This window comes from Pipistrellus hanaki (assembly GCF_964339955.1).
Source record: "Pipistrellus hanaki genome assembly, chromosome: X".
Taxonomy (NCBI): Eukaryota; Metazoa; Chordata; class Mammalia; order Chiroptera; family Vespertilionidae; genus Pipistrellus; species Pipistrellus hanaki.
The window spans coordinates 43,573,638-43,598,785 of NC_140524.1; the positions used below are offsets into that span (position 1 = coordinate 43,573,638).

At 36.4% G+C, this 25,148-nt stretch overlaps 1 protein-coding gene across 4 annotated transcripts in view; it reads right to left on the reverse strand.

Annotated features, from left to right (window-relative positions):
* Positions 1 to 25,148, reverse strand: part of PAK3 (p21 (RAC1) activated kinase 3) — a 393,551-nt gene that overhangs the window by 112,649 nt on the left and 255,754 nt on the right. For 3 of the 4 annotated variants that reach the window (XM_084870471.1, XM_084870469.1, XM_084870470.1), the window contains one exon: positions 23,361 to 23,562. The exons of the other annotated variant lie outside the window; for it this stretch is intronic. In XM_084870471.1, coding sequence (XP_084726597.1) covers positions 23,361 to 23,535 — 175 coding nt within the window. In that variant the 5' untranslated portion in view covers positions 23,536 to 23,562. The remainder of the gene's footprint in view (positions 1 to 23,360; positions 23,563 to 25,148) is intronic. 4 annotated transcript variants of the gene reach the window in all.

Consider the following 25,148-nt stretch of genomic DNA (forward strand, 5'->3'; position numbering starts at 1 on the left):
CACTTCCAAACTCCTTCCATGAAGCCAGCATCACCCTAATACCAAAACCAGATAAAGACAACTCAATGAAAGAGAATTACAGGCCAATATCCCTCATGAACATATATGCCAAAATCCTCAACAAAATTCTAGCAAATTGGCTCCAGCAGAGCATCACAAAGATCATACACCATGCCCAAGTAGGATTTATTCCAGGAATGCAAGTATAGTACCATATCCGCAAATCAATAAACGTGATACATCACATAAACAAATTGAAAGATAAAAATAATATAGTCATATCAATTGATGCAGAAAAAGCATTTGATAAAATCCAACACCCTTTCCTGATAAAAACTCTCAACAAGGTGGGAATAGAAGGATCATAACTCAACATAATAAAAGCTATATATGATAAACCCACAGCCAACATCATACTCAATGGGCAAAAACTAAAACCATTCCCTCTAAGTATAGGAACAAGAAAGGGATGCCCACTATCGCCACTCCTCTTTGAAATAGTACTGGAAGTACTAGCCAATGCAATTAGACAAGAGGAGGAAATAAAAGGCATCCAAATTGGAAAAGAAGAAGTAAAATTATCCTTATTTGCAGATGACATGATATTGTACATAAAAAAACCAAAAGACTCCATTAAAAAACTAATTGACTTAATGAATGCATTTGGCAATGTAGCAGGATACAAAATTAACGCCAAGAAATCTATGACATTTCTATACACCAACAGTGAACTTATAGAAACAGAGACTAAAAAAGCAATTCCATTTACCATCGCAACAAAAAAATTAAGATACCTAGGAATAAACTTAACTAAGGAAGTAAAGAACCTATATGTGGAAAACTACTCGACACTGAAAAAAGAGATAGAGGAAGATGTAAACAGATGGAAGAACATACCATGTTCATGGATTGGTAGAATCAACATCTTCAAAATGTCCATACTTGCAAAAGCAATATATACGTTCAATGCACTCCCTATTAAAATATCAACGGCATATTTCACTGAAATAGAAAGAATTCTCCAAAAGTTCATTTGGAACAATAAAAGACCCTGAATAGCCACAGCAATCCTGAGAAAGAAGAGTAAAGTAGGAGGGATCTCAATACCAGACTTCAAGCTGTAGTACAAAGCCACTGTTCTCAAAACATCCTGGTACTGGCACAAGAACAGACATATAGATCAATGGAATAGAATCTAGAACCCAGATATCAACCTAAATCACTATCCTCAATTAATATTTGACAAAGGGGGCACAAATATACAATGGAGTCAAGGCAGTCTCTTCAATAAATGGTGTTGGGAAAATTGGACAGATACATGCAAAAGAATGAAACTAGATCACCAACTTACACCATACACAAAAATAAACTCAAAATGGATACAGGACTTAAACATAAGACGGGAAACCATAAAAATACTAGAGGCATCCACAGGCAGCAAAATCTCAGACATATGCCAAAAGAACTTCTTCACTGATACTGCCCCTAGGCAATGGAAGCTAAAGAGAAAATAAACAAATGGGGCTATATCAAAATAAAAAGCTTTTTTACAGCAAAAGAAACTATCAACAAAGCAATAAGAAAGCCCACTGTATGGGAGAACATATTTGCAAATATTATCACTGATAAAGGTTTAATCTCCAACATCCACAGACAGCTTATACAACTAAATAAAAGGAAGATAAATGATCCAATTAAAAAATGGGCAATGGACCTAAATAGAATATTTTCAAAGAAAGACATAAGGAAGGCCAAGAGGCACATGAAAACATGCTCAAAGTCACTAATTATCTGAGAGATGCAAATCAAAACAACAATGCGATATCATCTCACACCTGTCAGAATAGCCAACATCAACAAATCAACAATCAACAAGTGTTGGCAAAGTTGCGGAGAAAAAGGAACCCTCATGCACTGCTGGTGGGAATGCAGACTGGTGCAACCACTGTGGAGAACAGTATGGAGTTTCCTCAAAAAACTGAAAATGGAACTCCCATTTGACCCAGTAATCCCACTCCTAGGAATATATCCCAAGAAACTAGAAACACCAATCAGAAAGGATATATGCACCCCTATGTTCATAGCAGCACAATCTACAATAGCTAGAATCTGAAAACAACCTAGTCAGCAGATGATTGGATCAAAAAACAATGGTACATATACACAATGAAATACTATGCTGCCATAAAAAAGAAGGAATTCTCATAATTTGCAGCAACCTGGATAGAATTAGAGAACATCCATCATGCTGAGTGAAATAAGCCAGTCAATGAAAGAGAAATACCACATGACCTCATCCATTTATGGATATAAAGAACATTATAAATTGATGAACCAGAAGACAGATATAAAGACAGTAAAGCAACAAGAAGACTGTCAAATTAAAGCAGGGAGTGTAGGGAGATCTGGGGGTGACAATAGATCAACCTAAGGACTTGTATACATGCATATAAGTACAACCAATGGACACAGAACTCTGGGAAGGGAGGGTATGTATGGGGGGGACAATGTTAAAATATGTACACAGATAATAATTTAATTTTAAAAAAATCTGAAGCTCTAGAACTTCTGCCCCTAAAAAAATGCTCTATGCATATATACATACACACTTTTGAATGTAATTTTATAAGTTCACAATTGTCCTGAACTCCAGGTTAAAAACACATAGCTTAACTATATCTCCAATTATTTTATCAACTTGCCTTCATCATCTCTCTTGCCAGCAAATAAGCTCTCCCTATTTATCCATTATTATTGGATGCACATTTGAAGCATATTGATTTATACATAAATACTCCATTTGATTTGAACTATGTGAACTACCTTAACTGTATCTCCCTTGAAGGCCACCTGACTTTCAGTCCATTTGCAGGCTAATCATGCCATTTCCATTGCTCAGGGTTAAGCATAAAAGACACAGGGAGCCAAAACTTGCTCTTTCTTCATTGTCCATGTTTTAGTGAAATGATACCACTAACCACCCAGATCAGAGAAGAATTAAGGACTTAAACTCCTCCTTTGGGAGGTTCTAAGTAATAAAAAGATTAGGATCACCCCCTCTCTGACATTTAATTCAAATAAAAACAATATTAAAGCATAAAAAGGTAGTCTAAAAAGTTCTGATATTAGTATAATGATTAAGTCTTTTAAAAACAATTTACCCTAAATCAATGTTTTTACATTTTCGGTATCCCTGATTTGCAGGGCCTTAAACACATGCTTACTCTAGCTATGGGGTAATCCAGCACGGACTCAACTGTTCAAACCATAAATCTGGGAGCTCCTTTGACCCTACTTTAATATATATTTTATTTATTTATTTATTTATTTTTTGCAGAGAGGAAGGGAGAGGGATAAAGAGTTAGAAACATCGATCAGCTGCCTCCTGCACACCGCCTAGTAGGGATGTGCCCACAACCAAGGTACATGTCCTTGACCAAAATCAAACCTGGGACCCTTCAGTCCACAGGCCAACTCTCTATCCACTGAGCCAAACCAGTTAGGACTCTTTGACCCTACTTTAATTCTACCTTAGTTTGTAACCAAGTTCTCTCTATCTATATCCCAAACTCATCTTAAATCCCTCTTCTCTCTTATCCCCACAAACCATTATTTTGGTCAAACGTACCAGCATTACTCACCTGGTCTTACTGTCTCTAATTTTGCTCCCTGCAATTTATTATGCTGAGCCAGAGTAATCTTTTGAAATATAATAATCTCACTGCATTCTTGCCTTTGTTTAAGACCCTTAAATGGATTCCCACTATCCCTGATTTTTAGCATGATATCTAAGTTAAAAATGCATGCTTCTTAGCATGCAATTCAAGGGCATGCATGATTTGCCTTCATCCCTCTCCATTGTCTATTCTTGCCATGTTCCCCAGTGTCCCATACCCATTTCATGCTCCCTAAACTACTGGAGTTCTCTTTTTTTAAAATTTATTTTTCAATATTGTATTACTTTCAGGTGTATAACATGGTGATTAGACATTTATATACCTTACAAAGTGAGGTAAGCCTAGAATCCACTAGAATCATAATATTTGTTACAATATTATTAACTATATTCCCTATGCTATAATTTACACCCCATGACTATTTTTATAACTGTGAATCTGTACTTCTTAATCCATTTCACTATTTTCATCCATCTCCTACTAGTACTCTCTTACTGCCAAACTTTTATACATGCTATAAGTCAAGGCCTGGGAATGCTTAGTTTTTACCATTTCCCTTTTGGCTTGTGTGGATAAGTTCCATTAGTCTTTATTCTTGAAGACACCCTCTTGGGGTTCCTCTCCTGTAGCAAGTCTGTTCCTGTCTTCAGTCTGCAAAGTTAAATGCCCTTCTCTTCATGTTCCCAAGGATTACCCAGTGCATACTCTGAGCTTGACACTTATAAACACTAGATTGTTTTTTTTCCTTCTTTATATACCTATTTCTCTAGCTAAATTTGAAGTATTTGACAGCAGCCACTGTATCTTATGCAGGCTCACATTCCCTACCATTTCTGAAACATTCACCATGCGCAAAGTGCTTCTAAGGTTATCTCATTTAATCACAAAAATCTTATAAGGTAGACCGTATTATTATTTTCAGAGATGAGGAAATCAGTCTTAGTGAGATTAAACCACATACCCAGGTTATATAGCTGGCAGGTGTCAGAATAAGGATTTGAAAAGAGGTACCAACTGTGGCTATAGAATCGGAGCTCTTAATAGCAACATTATTTTTTATTCTTATTAAATAGCATTTTTAAAACTTGACTTATTTGAATCCTCATCTTCAGTAAATCTATAATGATTGAATTGGAGCTTAGATGAAAACTTTTTTTTTTCTTTTTAGCAACACTAAGTCTGTATCTCCTTCAGAAAATTCTGTGTGCATTGGTCATTTCTGTTAAGATTTAGCCTAAAGATCAGCTGTGTTGATGTTTGTAGATAGCAGAAGACCAAATGAGTATTATTTTTAAAAGCATACCATGCAGATTCTATTGGAATTTAGAATGAAGACCACAAATTGCTGACTAGACTACAAACTGCAAAGTGTGTTTGGCTTCGGGACTCTCTAGGTGTATATGAGTTCTGATTTTAACTCAAGGGACAGCTAATCTTTCTTGTCTCTCATCCTGACACTTTTCTTCATCTTCATCTTACAACCTTTGAAAGAAAGAAAAGTCCTTCTAGATATCAGTCATCACCCATATGGTCCACCACAGTGTTCCATTCTTCTTCCAGTGGCTAGAGCTTTTTTCATTACAAATTTCCTATTCTTTCAACCTCTTATTTTTTTTTTTTTTTAATTCTCACCCAAAGCTATTTTTCCATTGATTTTTAGAGAGTGAAAGAGAGAGGGAAAGACAGAGAGACATACAGATATGAGAGAAACACATCAATTTGTTGCCTCCTGCATGTGCCCTGACCAGAGTCCAGGCTGGGGAGGAGCATGCAACCTAGGTACATGCCCTTCACCTGAATGGAACCCGGGACCCTTTGTTCCACTGAGCCAAATCTGCTAGAGCTCAACCTGTTCTTTATATGATTGCTTCACTTCCTGCCTTAAGTTCTTAAATTTCACTGTGCATCACTCTTATCTGGGAAACTTAAAGAGAGATGCCAAAACCCCATCCACAAAGATTCAGATTCAGTTAATCTGTGCTAGACCCAATCACCTTTCATTTTTACAGCTCCTCAGGTATTTCCATTAAGCTGCCGGTGTTGAAAGCAACAACTGTAAGCCTTACTATCCAATGAAGCTACCCCTTCCACAAATATTTCTAAGTGCTGCACATTCTTCCACATCCTAAGTCCTTAGGCCTAGAGGGATGGGAAAGACAGAATTTTCATATTTTTTACTATAAAATGTGTATTTGAATCAGTACTATGGTACTTTTCCACAAGACCCATCCTTGAGGTTATTGTCATTTAGTTCTCTTGGCCAAATCTCCTTATCCATCGATGATTTTGATCCCTAGTCTTCATTCCTACACTCAATGCTGACATCACATTGTGAAATGTAATATATAAATGTAATATATAAAAGAATGCTTGTTCACACTCTTTCCTTTTAACTCCTTGACTTCCATCAACTCTACTGAACTGGACCACCCTTCCGTATCTATAATCCATTCTCATGACCACCTTTTAAACCAGTGATTTTCAACTGGGGTTGCACATCAACATGACTTGTAGAATTCCATAAAGTATCAATGTCTAGGGCCCACCCAAAACATACTATATCAGGATTTCTGGGTGTAGAACCTGGACAAATAATATTTTAATCTCCATAGATGATTTTAAGACTGAGTGGAGAATCACAACTACCCCAGGCCTTTTCATTATCTAGAATGACCCTTTCACTGAAATATTCAACCCTGTCATCTAATTCTTTGAGCCCATCCTCCCATCCTGTTAACCTTCTCACTTTCTCAAGCCCTACTCTATTTTACCTGTTCTTTGATTTCAATAAAACCTCCAGTTCCTGTTTGCTTACACTTTTAACCAATTTCTCAGCTTCGTCCTGGACCAGACTCTATAGCCCATCATTTAAATTGCTATTAAGCCACTGCCCTGGAAATTCTTACTCTTTGACCTTCTCTTGCAATTGTCCTTCTAAACCATACTCTGACAGAATCCAACCATAAAACCTCCACTTTCATATTGAAGCTACTAAAAGTTGTTGGGGGAAAACATACAACTATGCATAATGGTGTTCATAGGTAACAGTTGGTTCATAAATGGTGCTTGGTAATATTCTTCTTTCCCCTTGCCAACTTCAGTTCCTACTCTTCTTATTGAATATTCCAAACTTTTATCATTTCAGTCAAATTTTTGTTTCACCCTCTTCCCTCAACATATAAAATTCTTTCTATTTCTAAGATAAAAATGGAAGCCATTAGTTTGGAGCTCTTTTGACTTCACTCTCTACCCCAGTCTTTTCATTTATCTCACATTTCATTGGAAGCAGAGTTCCTTCCTTCTGTGTAAGGTTTATTCTTCCACTGGTGTCTAGATACCAGTCCCTCTCACTTCTCTTATTTCTCATTGTATCTTCTATCTCTCCCCTTCTATTGACACTCTCATTTGAATTAAAAGACATTCTTAGATCTCTTTTGTACTTAAAAATTAAAACCTTCTGACACATCACAGCTCTCTCTAACTGCAGTAGTCTCTCAGCCTCTCCTTCTCTAAACACCTTTAAAAGGCAATCTAGATTTCCTTAGCCCTCACTCCTCAAACCACTGCATTAAGCCCCTGAGGTCACTTGAAAATTGCTACTTTTCAGTCCTTACCAACAATAACCTTCAGTCAAAACTGACATTTATGACCACATACTTCATAAAATTAACTCCTCTATGTCTTCTTTCATACAACACTTTTCTAAAATATATTCTAATATTTCTGATTCTTCTATCAACTCTTTAAATAGTATTCTCCAGGAGCTATCCTAGGTCTTCATCTCTTCTTATTATAACACCTCTTCCTTAAGTCACCTCATGTGCTTGTATATTTTCAACTATCATCTACACTAGTGATTCCCCATATGTACCTTCAGCCCTGACCTTTCTGCTGTACCCTGATCCCATGGAAAAAACTGCCTACTGAGACCCTCTATTTGGATGTCTCATAGGCCCCTCAATCTAAATGTTTTCAAAAGTAAACTATTCTCCACTGCCTTTCCTCACTTAAAACAAGAACTACAACTCCCCCTGCATTCTCTACCTCACCATCCTTCAGCTTCCCTTCCTACTTTCTGAATAGTTGCTTAGTTCTATCAATTCTTCCTCCTAAATAATTGCCACTGTATTTTCCTCTCCTATTCATATAGATACTGGCCCTTAGCCAGACCACTGCCATTTCTCATCTGCATGATTCCAACAGTCTGACTTGTCTCCTTCCATCTTTCTTTTCCCAAATCCATTTTTCTCCTGTGACTAAAGTGATATTTTGACACACAAAAATGATATCATTCCCCTGCTTTAATGTTTCCCCATTGCCTTCAGAATTAAATTCAAAGCCCTAAGTATGGCATAAATAAGTTCTCTAGGATCCAGTACCTAATTTACTTCCACAGATCCCTACCCCACCCCTCTCCCATTATCACTCTATGCATTAGCTATTCTGAACTATTTGTAGTTGTATTAATAAAACCTAAGCAAATAGTGTGACATGACCACTGCCTTCATAATGTTGTTTCTTCTATCTGAAATGCCAGACATCTCTTATATGGATAGCTCTATTCTTTCTTTAAGACTCACTTCAATTCAGTGGTCACCTTCTCCAGGAAACCTTCCTTAATTGCCCCTCTCCTCAACCTCAGGTTTGAATAAGTGCCCCTCTTCATTGCTCATTTCTATATTATACTCACCACTATAGACTCTAATCATTCATTGACTTGTCTGTGTCCCTCACTAGGCCATCAGTTTCTTAAAGGCAGGAAATGGAACTTATTCACCTATGTACCCCAATATCTATTTAGAACAGTACCTGATTTAATAAATATTTCATGAATAAGCCAATAAACAAATGAATGGATAAATGACCTTCAGTATGTGAAATGAGACCCAATACATGAAGACAGGTCATGCATATTTGCCATTATGTGTTGGTGGATGAGGAGACAATGATCCAGGTTCTCAAAGAAGGCTAGGGGTCAGAGAATATATTTTAGACTATTTGTTATAGTTGAAGTTGTTGGTGGAATTGTTGCTGTTTTCCCATAACAGTGGGGGTGACTCTGTACTCATCAGACACATCTCTTCCCAGGTGCCACTTTGGGGACAGAACCATATATTGGCAACACTGATGGGCAGCGTTAAAGGTACAGCAAAACAACCAATTCTCCCCAAGATAAAATCCCTGGATGGTGCTATACTTGTCTTCTGAAATCATTTTAGAAAACTGTCACCTGAGTCTTCCTTGTTATAGGAATTCCACTTGTCATCTTTCCCTAAAATTCCTGAAAGTTTTGTTGGACATTCTTATTGGACGTCATATTGGTCACATCCAGAATTATTTTTTAAGAAAACTTTCTAGCTCCTTGAAAATAGAGAATGCAAGAAAAGACAGAAATGACAGAGGACAGACATAGAGAAATGCTTTCCTACATACATTTAGCCTGAAAGCACAGAAAAAAATGATAATTTTAAAAAAAAGAAATGGGAAGTATGCAAAGTCACAGTATATGGCATGATTTAAAAAGCAACATTTATACAGAAAGCTAAAAACAAAATATTATATAGAACATTTTTGAAATATAGAAATCTTTTTTCCAAAGAAAAAGGCACATATGCTGGCTAGTTATAAGCAGCAGGCATTTCACAACCTTGGCTCTAACAATCAAGCTCCCTCCTGTTACTGTTCTAGACTCTTTTCCTATGAATCAGTCACTGGGTCAGTTAACAAGTATACAGAGAATTGAGGATCAGTATAGTGACAGATTAGGCTGAGTAACTCATTAGAAACATAATATTCTAAACTTGTGATCTAACTAGAGAAATAAGATAAACAAATAAAAAATAGAAATTGATAATACAAGCTCAAAGAAAACAAGGTGTTAATATGGGAAGAATAGAGTATAAATGCTGTAGCGAGTCAAAAGAAGGTCATAGAAAGTTGTGGGGATAGTGAGGGCTTACTGATGGGGGTAAGACTAGAGAGATGGGTCTTAAAGAATTGATAGGCAGCCGAAACCGGTTTGGCTCAGTGGATAGAGTGTCGGCCTGTGGACAGAAAGGTCCCAGGTTCGATTCCGGTCAAGGGCATGTACTTTGGTTGCAGGCACATCCCCAGTAGGGGGTGTGCAATTGTGGAAGAGGCAGCTGATCGATGATTCTCTCTCATCGATGTTTCTAGCTCTCTATCCCTCTCTCTTTCTCTCTGTAAAAAATCAATAAGATATATATTTTTTAAAAAGAATGGATAGGCAGGAAGGATAAAGCATCTAATGCAGGAAAAACAGGAGTAGCAAAGATTGGAGGTAAAAATGTGTATAGCATAGTGATGAGGAAATGAGAAGACAGAAAAGTGAATAGATAGGGTATGGCCTTGGGAATCAGGAAAGAAGATGCAATTGAAGATAGCAATGAAGAATTTATTGGGGAAGTTTTTTGAACAGATGGATGATATGATAGAAAAGGTGTTTCCTCAAAGACAAGCCAGGTAGCTATGTACTTCTAGGTAGACGTAGCAGGTTTCAAAATGGTTGTTATCATGCAGGCTAAGGGATAAAATAAATGGTGGGAGTAGAATGGGGAGGACATATCTGCCATTAAATCTGATGCCTCTAATATTACCTATTGGGCATTTCCTTATGCATGTCTGATTCCTGCAACTAGATTGAAAATTACCTTAGGACAAGGAAGCTTGTCTTATCTGTAATATCCCCAACAACACACAGAACTAGGCATATAAAAAGCAGGCAAAAGTCTTTTTGGAGTGAATTATAAAACATGCTTCAGGTTAGCTTATATTAACATCCACTTTTATTATATCAGATTTTTAAACTGAAATAGCTATTAAACTAGGCCTGCTCAAATTCAGCATGCAGCTCTGATTTATGCACTCGCTGGTTGCACATAGGTTTCTAACATATGATCTTATATGAAGTCCTTTGAGGTAAAGGATGTCTATTAAAATATTTTGTTAGAAGATTTGTACTGCAGTCGCTGATGTTGAAGATCTGGAGGGAGATGCCCTTGTCCCTACCTTGATACTAAAATCCCTTCCTCCTCTCTTCCCTACCTTTTCTCATTCCCCATGCAGATGTGCAATCTGCACTTTGTTATATGTTCCTGAAGCCAAACCACATGTGCAAATATAGGAGTCATTTCTAGCAGGGGCAGTGAGGAAGGCTAGTTACAGATATGCCACATTAAATGCCTGTTTTTCATCTCATTATTCTTGGACTTTGCTCAGGGAAAGCCATTTTGGAAGGATATAGAGGTATTTTAATGAGTGATCCAATTCCCATGGATGGTAACTACCATGTTTCCTGATAAATGATATTAGAGACTTGGTGACTCTTTAGCTGGATGATAGGTACTTTCAGTGGCTTATTAATTTTTTTCATTATTAATTACTTTAATTCACTAAGAGGCTGCTAGGCAATGGCTCACAGGGATCTTATACAATATGTTGGAGAGAACCAAGATGGTGGCATAGGTAAATACCAGTACTTGCTGCCTCTCAAAACCACATCAAAATTACAACTAAAATACAGAACAACTATCATCCAGAACCATGGGGAAGCTGGCTGAGTGGAAGTACTACAACTAGATATAAAGAAAAAAGTGCACTAAGACTGGTAAGAGGTGCAGAGGAATGGAAAGGGCTGACACCCTGGTGCACTGTACTTTTAATCAAGAAGGAGATACAAGCTACCACTTGCTCTGAACTCCAGTTCTGGATGAGACTCTGGGGTTCCCAGACACATACAGGGAGAAACTAGACTGTCTGGCATGGGGTCAGGAATGCGAGGGTGGCTTTTTTTTTCCAGATGGAGGTACTCTCAGAGGTCATTGTAACTGCGCTGGGACCCCTATGGTGCAGGACTGCAGGACTGACTGGCACCCATTGCTGTTTGCTCCACCCTGATGATTCCCAGAGACACTGCCCCACCCAATTTATAACACCACCCAAGCTGTACACAGCGGCTTTTTCATATGAATGGCCTGTCCTTTCTTAGCCTAAAACATGTCAAACAGGCAGTAGAGGGGTTAGGGGGCCACAAAGTTATAAAAAAAAAAAAAAAAAAAAAGGCCAAAGGCCAGCAGCATCAGCCTGCTTTGCTTCACAACTGGGCCTCATCTGGACACGTCCAAATCCGATAAAAAGAGGAGGAATCTGCATATCTCTCTAAAGCTCCTGCTGGGTGGCACCAGGCAGTGGCTGACTTTTCACCTCCTTAGAGATCCAAAAGCCAGAGTACCCAGTGGTCAGTGTGAGACCATACCAGATTACATATCTTCATATCCATAAGTGACACACTCAGGGGGCAGACTCAGCAAGCACCAAAGCCCCACTGAAGCAAGTCCTCCACATAAGGGTATCTCCTGCACAGCAGCTCTTTCATTGGAGACACAATTTGTCATCACAGCCAATTGGCCTTGAGGTAAATTCCTCCCAGTAATACCAACAGCAATGGAGGCTTAACTACAATAAGCCTTGGTTCTGGGTGATGCAATAAGACTGTGCACACAGCCCACAAGGGGGTGCACCAATAGTGTCCACCCCAGGAGATTGGGGAGGCTGAGTCTCTGGACCCTATAGGACACCTACCACACAAGGCCACTCTATCAACTCAAGAAGACTTAGCAGCTATGCAATACATAGGAAAAAACAAACAAACAAACAAACAAACAAACAAACAAAAAACATCATCAGGGAAGCAGCCAAAATGCAGAGACCACAAAACATGTCACAAATGAAAGAAATGGAAAAAAGCAAAATACTGGATAAAGAGTTCAAAAACACAGTTACAAGGTTACTCAAGAATCTTCTAGAAACCTCTGAGGAACTGAGGAACTTAGTGAGACCTTCAAGGATCTTAGTGAGAATGCAAAAAAAAAAAAAAAAAAAAAAAAAAAAAAAAAAAAAAAAAGACCAGTCAGAAATTAAGCATTCACTAACTGAAATAAAAAATAATATATAGAGATTTAACAGTAGATTAGAAGATTCCAAGGATCAAGTCAAAGATTTGAAATATAAGGAAGCAAAAAAAAAACACCCAACTGGAAAACTGGAAGAGAAAAAGAAAAAAGAATCCAAAAACACAAAGATAGTGTAAGGAGCCTCTGGGACAACTTCAAGCATACCAACATCCAAATTATGGGGGTGCCAGAAGAAGAGAGAGAACAACATACTGAAAACCTATTTGAAGAAATAATGACAGAAAACTTCCCCTAAGTGAAAGAAATAGACTTACAAGTCCAGGAAGCACACAGAACCCCAAACAAAAGGAATCCAAAGAGGACCACACCAAGACACATCATAATTAAAATGCCAAGGGCAAAAGACAAAGAGAGAATCTTAAAAGCAGCAAGAGAAAAACTGTTAGTTACCTACAAGGGAGCACCATATGACTGTCAGCTGATTTCTCAACAGAAACTAAGCAGGCCAGAAGGGAGTGGTGAGACATATTCAAAGTGATGAATAGCAACGAAGATTACTCTGCCCAGTAAAGCTATCATTTAGAATTGAAGGTCAGATAAAGAGCTTCACAGACAAGAAAAAGATAATGGGATTTATCACCACCAAACCAGTATTACCGTATTTTCCGGCATATAAGACTACTTTTGAAATGAAAAAAAGCCTGCTCAGATTGGCCAGAGTCAGAGAGGCGGTTTATTAAAAAAAGAACTGGTGTTGCCTCGGAAGTGGGGGGTAGTCTTATACAGCGAATATAGGCCTAAACCTATGTTTTAACTGTAAAATTAGGGGGTCGTGTTATATGCCGGAAAATACGGTATATGAAATTCTGAAGAGTATTCTTTAAGAAGAGGAAGAAGAAAAAGGTAAAGATCAAATACTATGAACAGCAAAGTGATAACAAGTACATATCTATCAACAAGTAAGTCTAAAAATCAAGTGAATTAAAAATCTGAGGAGCAGAATAAACTGGTGAATGTAATAGAATCAGGTTCATGGAAAGGGAGAAGGCTGACAATTTTCAGGAGGAATAGAGTGTGGGGTGCAGGAAGAGATTGGACAAATATCTTATACCTATGGATGAGGACAGTGGGGGGGGGGGGCGAAGGCCTGGGGAGGTGGGAACTGGGTAGTGGGGAGCTATGAGAGGAAAAAAGAGGAACTTCTGTAGTAATCTGAACAATAAATATTTTTAAAATCTTGCCCTGGTGGCCTTTAAGAATTAAAATGTCTTAGTGTTTACTTAACTACCAAAAAGTAAATTAAGCAAGCACTGGAGTTGTTTTGCTCCACCCTCTGACTTGTGGGTCACAGAGCACATTGTGCCATAACTCCACAAGGGAAGCTTTCGGAAGTTTTATACTTGGGAACAAATAAGTATCTGAGAACAGTTAAAATATTCTGTTTGTGGGCATATTATGAGAAGGGATTCAAAGGAATTTATTACTGTCTGGATTCATGTAAATGTATATTTTCTCTTACATAGGGAGAGATTAATTTTCTAGTTTTACTCTATTTTTTGGTAAAAAATGTTATTTTGTGGGCCTTAAAATTTATTTTTCCAAATTGAAATACTCCAAACTATATTTCATAATTACAGTGGAAAGTTAGACATAAAACAGAATTTATTCTTGGCTTAAAGTATTTAAGAAATTGACAGTACAAGGTAGGTAAAAGATTTAGAAAGAAGCTTTAGATAACAATATATTTCTGGTTTAAATCTAGCATATTTAGCAAAATATATACTGCTTTTGATCAGATAAGGATAATCTTTTAATACTGAATTATGAATCAATCTAAGAGAAAGGATGAGAGGTGACTCTCATGTTCTACTTTAATACAGTATTTAAATATTTTAATTGTAAGAGCATTAGATATCTTTGTAATAGAAAAACATTCCAAAGCCCCCAAAATAACACAGGAATGGGGGGGGGTAAACAATTTTTTTTACAAAGTCTGGTACTTTCTGTTAGCAAGTTACTCCTCTGGAGGAGTAACATGGAAAGACAAAGGTAAGACTACTATTGTAGTGGCTGATTGAGAAAATGGGTTAGATTCACCTAGGTTTCACCTACCTCTGTAAAGATTCCATTTTTATATATTCCATGGACTAAAACCTATTTTCAAAACAAGTTAGGTAACTCTTATTTTATGGCAAGCTCTATAGTGTTTAATCACCACTGGACTAGCATTTGGGGATCTAAATTTTAGGTCTGCCTTGTTTTGTAGTTAGTAGTAGGCCAGGTTTGTGGAAGTCATTTAACCTCTCTAAATTTCTGCCTTCTGTAACATTGGGATAATCCCTGACTCCATCATAAGGAGGTTTAAAGGAGATAATTGATATAAAAACACTTTGAACATTGGAATATTCCTGTAACTGCCATCCAAAATACATCATCTTATTAACAATATACTTAGTACAAGGTATCTATGTTTTCTGGAGAACTAAGTAATTTGACATTTTTAAAATGTAACACTTGCACCCTATGAATGAAGTCCTTAGAAATATAACTACCAAGAAAGAGGATTAACTGGGCTGTTTTAAACATTCACTGTTCTTATTATAGTATCTTACATGATATTAGCAAATCTCAGATGTATATAGCTGGGAAGGCCCATAGTGGAAGTTTCATTCTCCCACCCTCAGGTAGGAGAACCTGCTAAAGCCATGAAAGACCCAATAGAGAACCTTAGTAATCACAGTATCCAATCAGCACATCTGGAATTTATTTTTTTAAATATTTTTATTTATTTTAGAGAGGAAAGGAGAAGGAGAGATAGATAGATAGATAGAAACATAAATGATGAGAAAGAATCATTGATCGGGTGCCTCCTGCATGCTGTCCCCCTTTACTGGGAATCAAGCCCACAACCTGAGCATGTGCACTTCAGTCCAAATCGAACCAAGGACCCTTCAGTCCACAGGCCAACACTCTATCCACTGAGCCAACCCAACCAGGGCTGGAATTTCTTTATGTCTAGTTCCATTCTCTTTGGTGAAATAGGGAGCCCATTTCATCCTGCCAGGTCTTTAGTGGCTATGGGAAACAATACATGCCCTCCATAAGGTAGTAGTCTTTAATGTATAGAAAAATAGTCAAAATGGTACCTGATTCTGCAAGATCAGCTACAAGCCCAATTGACAGGCTGGGTGTTCCATGAGGATGATGGATGAAAGGAAATGATGACCCTATGTTAGCCCTTCTAGTGACCCCCATTCACACATGCTGACATCCATCACTTCCAGTAACATCTTCAAAATTATTCAGCAACAGTGATCATTCTGACAAATCATTAAGGAGTTGACTTTTACACCTATCTCCTTCCAGACAACACACACTGGTCTCACTCTCATTTATACCCAATTCACATGTGCAACAGTTTCAATGGAAATGTTTGAAAACAAAAAGCAAATATGAGGCAATGTCCTAAACCAGACACATCTGATCATGTGGATAATTATGCATGGCATAAGTTAGAGAGGAAAAAATGGAGCCTCATTTGATTTAAGCAGGAAAGTAACTTGATATCCTTTAGCTAGCCTTTTCTCCTTTCAATACTTCATTTTAATGTTTGGTACAACTCTTTTCTGTCTTCCCCATTTTCATCTATCCCTGCATCTTCTCCATTTCTTATTCTCCCTCTCAAACATTTTCTCTCAATTTATTTCTCCCTATAACTTATTTCCTTTAGTGTATATATCTCCCAATGCTGCCCTCCATACTTATCTTGAATTTGACTGCTGGTTTTAGTGCCCAATTTTCCTGTTTACTGGCCTTGAAATAGAAGTGCAGGGCCTAGTAGATAGAGGGCATCATTATCCCACCTTATTCCCATTTCAACCATAGAGGACTTGTAAGAGTAAAGAAGTAGTACAGAAGGTTTTTCTGTGACACAGCACTGACCCTGGAGGTCAAGCAAGATGTCATGTCCTTCAGGCTTTTCAAATGGTAGTGCAATGATCTCCAAAGAGCACTCTTTTCTGAGCTGTTTAGGATACTTTGGAGAACCAAAAGGAATGTTAACACCATTCAAGATGCAGCAGTCTCTGACATCTGGCATTCTGATAACAGAACTCATGATTAATGGAGATTCCCATCGATTGTTACTGTAATGATCATAAGTTTGAGCTACTGCAAGATCCCACAGTGTCTGCAGCATCACCGAAGAAAGACTGCATACTTTTCAGTCTAGTTAACACACTAAGAATTTTTTATTGTGCATTAATTAGGTGGAAGTTAGTAACGTGCATTGACCAAAACATTTGATTTACAAGACCATAAAGGATGACTGAGAGTCTTCTTTAACATAATTTTTGCACAGTAATGCTTTCTGCTGTGTAGCATATATAAAAAATAGCATACTCCAGGAGCAAACTATACAATAACAAACTATATGGCACTTTAAAAACTTTTCACATATATGAGCACACTCAGTTAGAGCTTCAACTTTCTAAAGTAAGCAGTATGCAAGCCTGTAAAGCAGGGGTGGGGAACGCCTGGCCTGTGGGCCATATAAGATCCACAAAGTCATTGGACTGGCCATGCCAAGGCATTAGAGGTGAGTTAATTAAATGTTTGACCAACTATAGCAAGATTATTTTAAAGTAACTTTGTATGCCCCCCAAACCTATAATAATAAAGGCATAATATGCTAATTAGACTGGATAGCTGAACGGCCTTCTGAAAGTCATTCCGGATGAAGCCAGTGCTACAAGGGCCAAGGCAAGCTGCCGTGGCTACAAGGATCAAATGCCTCACATGAATTTTGTGCCTTGGGCCTAATGATATTATAAATATCCAAATGGTCCTTGGCAGACAAAAGGTTCCCCATCCCTGCTGTAAAGTATACACATTAATGAGAATCTAATGCACAAAACACCTGAATTAAATTTTAGCACACCTCTGATGAAGAATATTTTCTTGCCATCATTTTATAAAAACATGAAAAAGTTTTTGTTTGTTTTTTCCTACTGAGTGGTGAAAATTAAAAAGTCCCATTTTTGAAAGTGAGAAAAGTTTCAAAGCAAGCTACCATATATTCTTAAGGAAAAATGAAAACCACTGCTGGCTTTTAGATGCTAAGATTATAGTTTCCCACATATTCCCTCTGTTCTATTGCAAGGGCGTGTTTACAGAACAGAAAAATCGTACAATCTGGAGTCCAAGAGTCCTGGGAGACATCTGACTTCCATCATTTTCTATGTGATGCTAGGCTGTCTAATTAAACACTTTGAACTTATATTGCCTCATATGTAAAAAGGGGATAATACAGAATGGTTGTCTGGGTTGAAAGATCCAATACAAGTATAGTGCTTAGCATACAGGAATTCATGGTAGATCAGTCAGTAAATGGTAGATCACTTCTTATTTGTCTTGATTTTATTTATATCCACCTATCTCCTAATACTCCTCTAGGAAGAGGAGTCTTTGCTTCATTCCCAGGTTCACCAGCTTCCAAATCTCTCTGGATTCCCCACAAACAAAATGTACATAAACTGTGCTCTCTAAGGACATAGAGCACAAAGCATTGCATATCCTCTGAAACACACCTGATGCGCAAGTGCAGCACAGGATAGCTAAGCATGCTTCAGATGACACATGTCACACAGAATATGTCACCTCCAAATGCAACCTATTCTGCTTTTTTCCCATATGTTCTTCCAATTTCAAGTCCTTAACATTGATTTATTTTTAGATGTATTATACCATTTTCAGAGTCCTGGCAGATTCATTTGCCTCACTGCCTTTGTAATTTTCTCATGTATTTATTTATTCATTCATGTATTTGTTCCCCACCTTGTTTCAAATTGGCTATCAGGTGGCTTACAAGAATACACAAAATACAAATGATAGTATAAATTCAAAGTAGATAAGAAAGTAGAAAGGGGGGGGAGATAGGAACAGCCCTGCTTGTGTGGCTCAGTAGATTGAACACTGTCCCACACAACAGGAGGTCATGATTTGATTCTGTCAGGGCATATGCCCAGGTTGCGGGCTTTATCCCCAGTAGGGGGTATACATCAGGCAGCCGATTGGCTAATTATTCTCTCATCATTAATGTTTCTATCTCTGTCTCTCTCTCCCTTCCTCTATCTGAAATCAATAAAAACATTTTTTAATCTTAAAAAAATAATAGGAACATAAAATGGAGCCTGGAAGAAAGCTAATACAAAGCACATATATACCATAGAGTCCCCATGGCAAGTGCTATGCATGGGCCACAAATTTGGCTCCAAGCTTTCTAGTAGCCAGCAAAAGAGAAACCCAGTAAATGGCAGATCACAAAAGAAGTGATCTGCCATTTACTAGAAAGCCAATAAACTTTCTAGTAACTTCAGTCTCACATTTCACAGGGTACATAAAATAAAAGCAAAACCACTTTTTAAGGATGCTCTTTTCCTGATCTAAATTCTAAAAAATTTCCTATAGTGAAGTGTCATAAATGGTGGTAAATTGTCTCTCCAAAGTTGCTCTAACATCACGATTCAGCTCCTGGAATAGACTCCAACAAAGACAGCCATTCTTGAAATTATATCTACTACTACTTATTTTTTTTCCACCTATCTCTTGAAATTCCATTTGTTCAATTAAATGTAGCTATAAAAAAGACTTCTTTAAACAAAACAAAACAAATAAAAAACCTCTTTCACCAAAGCAAGTATTTTCATTTAATTAAAGAAGTAGACATTGTGACATTATTTATTTTAAAAATTTAGAAAGTTCACCAAATATCCAATGAAAGGAAATGATTAAATAAACCATGATGCCACTATTGCCAATATATGATGAAATATTATACAAATATTATACAAAAATAATATTATGAAAACTTTTTAAAATATAAGAAAATATTACTTATAAAAATGTAAGTGAAAAGCAGGATAAAAAAATTATATATTATGATCTCAACTATGTAAAAATATCCCCATATATAGCCATAAAAAGTCTGAAAGTAAATCCACCAAAATGTTAACATTGTTTCTGAGATCTATGAATTTGGGTGATTTTTTTTCCTTTATGCTTGTGTTTATTTTCCAAAATTTTTTATACTAATGAAAAATTTCTCTATAATGAGAAAAAAGGACTAGGAAGAAAATATCAACCTAATCAGTTATCATTGTTCTATGAAATTATGGGCAGTTTCAATTTTTCAATTTTCTATAAATTCTAGCTAGGAACAAAGTTACTTAAAGAAAGAAACAAGAATTCTAAAATCTAGTTTATTGATTGCTTATAAGGGCCAGAATGATGGAAATCTAATAATACCTCACAATAATTAATCACTTAATAATTACAATATTATTTTACATTTTAATAATTAATAAATGTATTTATTTAAATTTAATATTATTAAACTTATTTGTAAAAGCATCCTGATATTTATAATTATATTTGATTATCAACAATATCTTGTGAGACAAGCTAGATAAGACTCTTCTCATTTAACAGGTGATGAAATTGAGGCTCAGATAAATTAAGTAACTAGCTCAAAGTCACAATAATCAGTGACACAGATAGACTTAAACCCAGGCCTCCAGAATTCTAGTCCAGTGTTCTTTCTATTTATTTAAGACTGACAGTGGTGTAACCTAATCAGTCACTGAGAGACAGAAATATAAAAACAATAACCGCTCCCTACATATAAGGATGCTATTCCTGCATAATCCCCAAGGTAGGGGAGTTTAGCTGATGAAATTATGATTTTAGGAGGTAAAAAAAAGAGTAAGGAAAGTGAGGTTACAGGTGAATTTTGAAATCCCTTATAAATACTTTTTTGTACAATAAAACAAAACAATAACAACAATGCATTACATAAAAAGAATGAAAGTTTAAATAGCTTAAATTAGTAAAAAATGACAGGTTCTACATAGTTTCCATTTTAGATCCTGAAATGACTTCCAAAGGCAATGAAGATGCACTACTCATTATGGCAGTGGAAAATGGGAGTGACAGTGAATCAATGAACAGAGCTGGACTATATCAAAATCATGGCTCTCCATACTCTCAGAGTCATCTAAATCCAATCCTAAAATTGTAATGATTTGCTTGTGGCTTTAGCCTTATCAAGCAAGTGAAATTAAGTGGTACAATTTAATGACTGACTCTTCTGAAGATGCCTTCTGTCTTCTCAAGACTTTAAAAGACACCTTAGCACTTTGGTATAGAATTCAAATTAAATCATTCAAGCTTTTCTGAAGTCAGATTATCAGCGGTTCAACACTGGTATATAAATGGCACTACTTGATGATTTAGGCTCTTCTGAGTTTGCTTTCTTCCTATTATGGTGTCAAAAGTCTTAGAATCTCCTTATAGAGTTTAAGTAAATTATTCAAGCTTTGTCTGAAGACAGCTTATCAGCTTTCCAGCATTTTATATTTGATCATTTAAGCCCTGCTGGTTTCTGTCCAATGTGATATTTTTTTTAAGGCACCAGAATACCTCTTTATGTAATTCTGCTAAATTACTCAAGCTTTGAAGAGGTAAAACTGACATGTAAAGGTATCAATTTTCCCTACTTTCTTGGAGAGGTGCTAATATTGTTCTAAAATACTTGCTTCTGTTGCTACAGTTTCATAGATTCTAAGTATCTTCATCATTACTTATGGTAATCATTTTTGGAGTATTGGAATTTTCCTGAAAGTCATCTTCTAGCAGCATCATATCACTTGGGTGAGTGTCAACAGGTTCAGATTCAACTTTAGCCAATGACTGCTTGTGCCAAATGTTCATTTGCACCCATAGGTTCTTCTTGATCAAAATATTTTTTTCAGGAGGGAATGCTGAAAGATTTTTCACCATATCTAGCCAAATTTTCCCACAGGTTGTATTAATGAAAGGCCCTGTTAAACTACTGAAAGTCTCTTTTATTAAGACTATAGCATTAGTGAGGGTGTAGGAATCCCATGCACCAGGATCTTCAGAGGAACCTTTGTGAGATTTTGAACAACAAAGTTATATTATTAATTTGGCATTAAGTCTTCTTGAATGACTGGATCAAACACTGATCTAAGGCCTCAAATATCTGAGACATGAGAATAATTATCAAACCAACTTTAACATTAGGATGCACATTGGCAAGTACATCTGAGGTTCCAAAAGGAATATAACAAATCAGTAGGACTTTGAATTCAAAATTTTTAAAAATAGTCTTGAACTTCCACAAGAAAGTACTTTTTAAACAATTCCTTGCAGAGATAAGGAGTCACCCTGGATTTTCTGTTTGCACGTAAATGCACCGGAAACTTGGCTAGGTTTTTTCCCATTGGGAAGATTTAGGCATAATTTCATGTAGAGTAGTAATGATTTCACTATGAGGCCACCTGAAGTAGTGGCACAAACCACAAATGTAAGCCTCCTTATTTTTGATTACCTCATATCAGTATCAGTTGTATCCTACTCTTCAAAAGGGCAAGTAATATTATTTAAGGGTTTCCAAAGCATGGTAGTCTCAATAGCACAGATTTGCAGACACATAACTCCCTACTTCAATTACTTTCTGCAGTTGTGGCAGATACAACACAGGCTCTGGTAGTTCTTTCTTTGGCACCACTATAACATAAAGCTTTGTCTCCAGGTCATGGCATTTCTTAAGTTTCTCAAACGATTTCTTGTTCCTAGAAAATATTTTTTTCTGTACCCACTTCAGTGTCTGAAAATATTTCTTCAAGATTTCTTTTTACATGGTCACAAATCCCATACATGGAAAGTGTTTCCTTATTATTTTGCTTGTATCTAACACAGATGTTTAACATCATTTCCAAGTTTTCCATCCTTATGTCACAAGGAATAAAATATCCCTTAAGTGATACAGGTATACAAGAGACAATACTGACCTTAATAAGAAATTCTGTTTTCCTTATGGTACAAACTATGGATTCATTAACACTGCTAAAGCAACTTAGGAAACCATTTGTTTTGCCTTAAAGAAGCAGATGAAGAACGTTCATTTTCTCTTCTAAAGACATCACCCATCTTGCCCTTTTGACAAGTTTCTGTGGTAGCTGTCTCTGTACTTCATCTATTCTATTCTTCCTCTACAGTCACATTTATAGAAGCCATGTTTAAACTTTAGGCTAATTAATGCAACCTGGCAATTACTTACTAGATATTTTATATCCCCTAGGGTTACAAAGTGTCAGCATATGATTTTTAAGCACCAAATTGTATTATGAACAACACAAGGACAAATGATAATATATTATTGTAATATCCAGTGCAAATAGGGCTGCTCGTTTAGGGGACAACTGACAGAAGATGAGAAGGAAAACAAATGACTTCAACTGACTCCTGTATACTCAGTTAAAAATTTTCACAGCTGTCAAAAAGGTATATAGAAGTACATCCACCTATAGACCAATTTCCAATAAGGAGAGCTTGTAGCTTAGAAAAGATTACTGTAAATTCTCTTCTAAGTTATCAGAAAGAAAGTAGTTTATATATTCAAGACAGTATTATTGCTATAAGTTCCCTTGGCTTAACACTATGAATTCAATTTTATGTAAAAGGTAAATACAACGTAAGTATATTTTCTGTATACCACAGTACATCAATCAAACATTAACTTCTGACAAAATGCAACCTCTAAAGAAGTAGATATAAATATCAGGCAGTCCCTAAACAGCTAATGCTCAAGAAATAACTACTCAAGAAAGAAAGTGACAATGAAAGAATAAATTAGCCCCTTTTCAATGCCCGACCACTGATACTTTACTTTTATCCCCTCCTCCTGGGAAGATAGAGCGAAGCCTGGCTTTCTTATTCTTCTCTTCAGGGGCCATGGGAAGCGGTTTGGAGCTGTGGTTAAGCGCTGAAGAATCCCGATTGTTACTATTCATCCTCAGTGGGGGAGCTGGGGGTTTCTCTTCATTATCCAGACTGTCAGACATTTTCAGTTACAACTAACTGCACAGCTCCTAAAGGAGGAGGAGGAGAAAATGCATTAAGAAAGGAGAGATCTATAAAACAATCTAGTAAATATAGGAATTCTAATATCTTAGAAACAAAGGTATTGGTTTCATATTGTCTCAGGTTTTTCATTGACCATGTTGAGGGGTTTCTTTTCTAGAGGAAAATATACCACCTCCCTAATGACCAACCGTGAAATTTCCCAAAGAAAAAAAAGTGAAGGCTATGATTAATCGCTTTTCAATATGCACACACAAACACATAAAAGGTCCCTTCCATTTCTCACGATGAAACTATATTTTCTGCTGTACACTGAGTCTTTTAATGAACAAGTTACAATCTTTCTTCTTTAAAAATTCTATCCTGATCATTGTTATGGTAGGGTAGCAAAATTTCTTCAGAATCCAAAATTGACACAGATTTGGCTGTTGATTTTAATGGCCCATAAGAATGACTTGTTGGATGCTTTGACATTGTGATGCCTTTGGTGTCTGATTCTTACTTGTGTATACCTGATCTACAAAATATACTCTACTGTTTTATGAGAAAGAACTGAGAAGCAATATAGTAGACCTGGTAGTTTCAACAAAGTTGGGGTGTACAGATAGAAGAAATAATCCCCCGTCTTCAGGTAGCAGGTAGAAGATAACGCTGAAACAAATGTCACCATGAGCAAAAAGAAGCTTCAAGGAAAGGACCACTTCCTGAGGAGACACTAAAAGCCTACTCATTGTCATATTTTATGTCCTGGAATAGGGAGCAAAGAAGTTGACAGGGGTAACATGGTTGTAAGAATCTGTCTGTGTTTTAGCAACTTATTTGCTCTTAATTTCATTACTTTTGCATTTTGTGCTTAGGGCTGAATATATTTGGGTTTTATCCCACTGAGAGGGTAAAGTAAACTGTAAAGAATGGATTTTCCAATGAAATGTTTCTGTTTCCAGATGTTTTACTATTCTAATTCAAGTCCTTCATTAAGGACCTGAAACTTGCCATGGCAAGTCAGGTGTTAAGAATGAATGAATGAATGAATGAATCTTCAGTTTAAATACAAGAAAAATCAAATTTCATTGCAACAAAATCTCTGTAAATTCAAGTATTAAGTTGTACTCATTTAGGAGCAAAAGAACCCTCCAAACACAACTTAGTATATCACTTTATCCCAACAACATTTACTATAAACAAATATAATAAAAACAATAAAACCAGGATCGCCAATTACCAATTATAATGAGAAATAATCTGTCATAAATATGTTTAGCTCTTTAGTTGTTACAATGTTTATTGTTTTCAGTATTGAACTCTAATTAGGTTACATCATGTTATGTAGAATTTCTTTTAATTTTACTATGTTCTAAGTATTCTCAAATATATACAGCCTGTGAATATTTAAGAATAAGTGATTATCAATAGCTTCTCTATGTGCATAGGTGACTACAAACTAACAATGATGATGCTGATTGGATTTATCTTGATTTGGATAAGAGGTCTCTTTTCCTTTTCTAAGTGTCATGACTTCTATTATCTTAATAAATTAAGAACAATTCTATGTTTTTTTTCCAGTTAGCATGATAGTAAAAATACTCAGTATTAA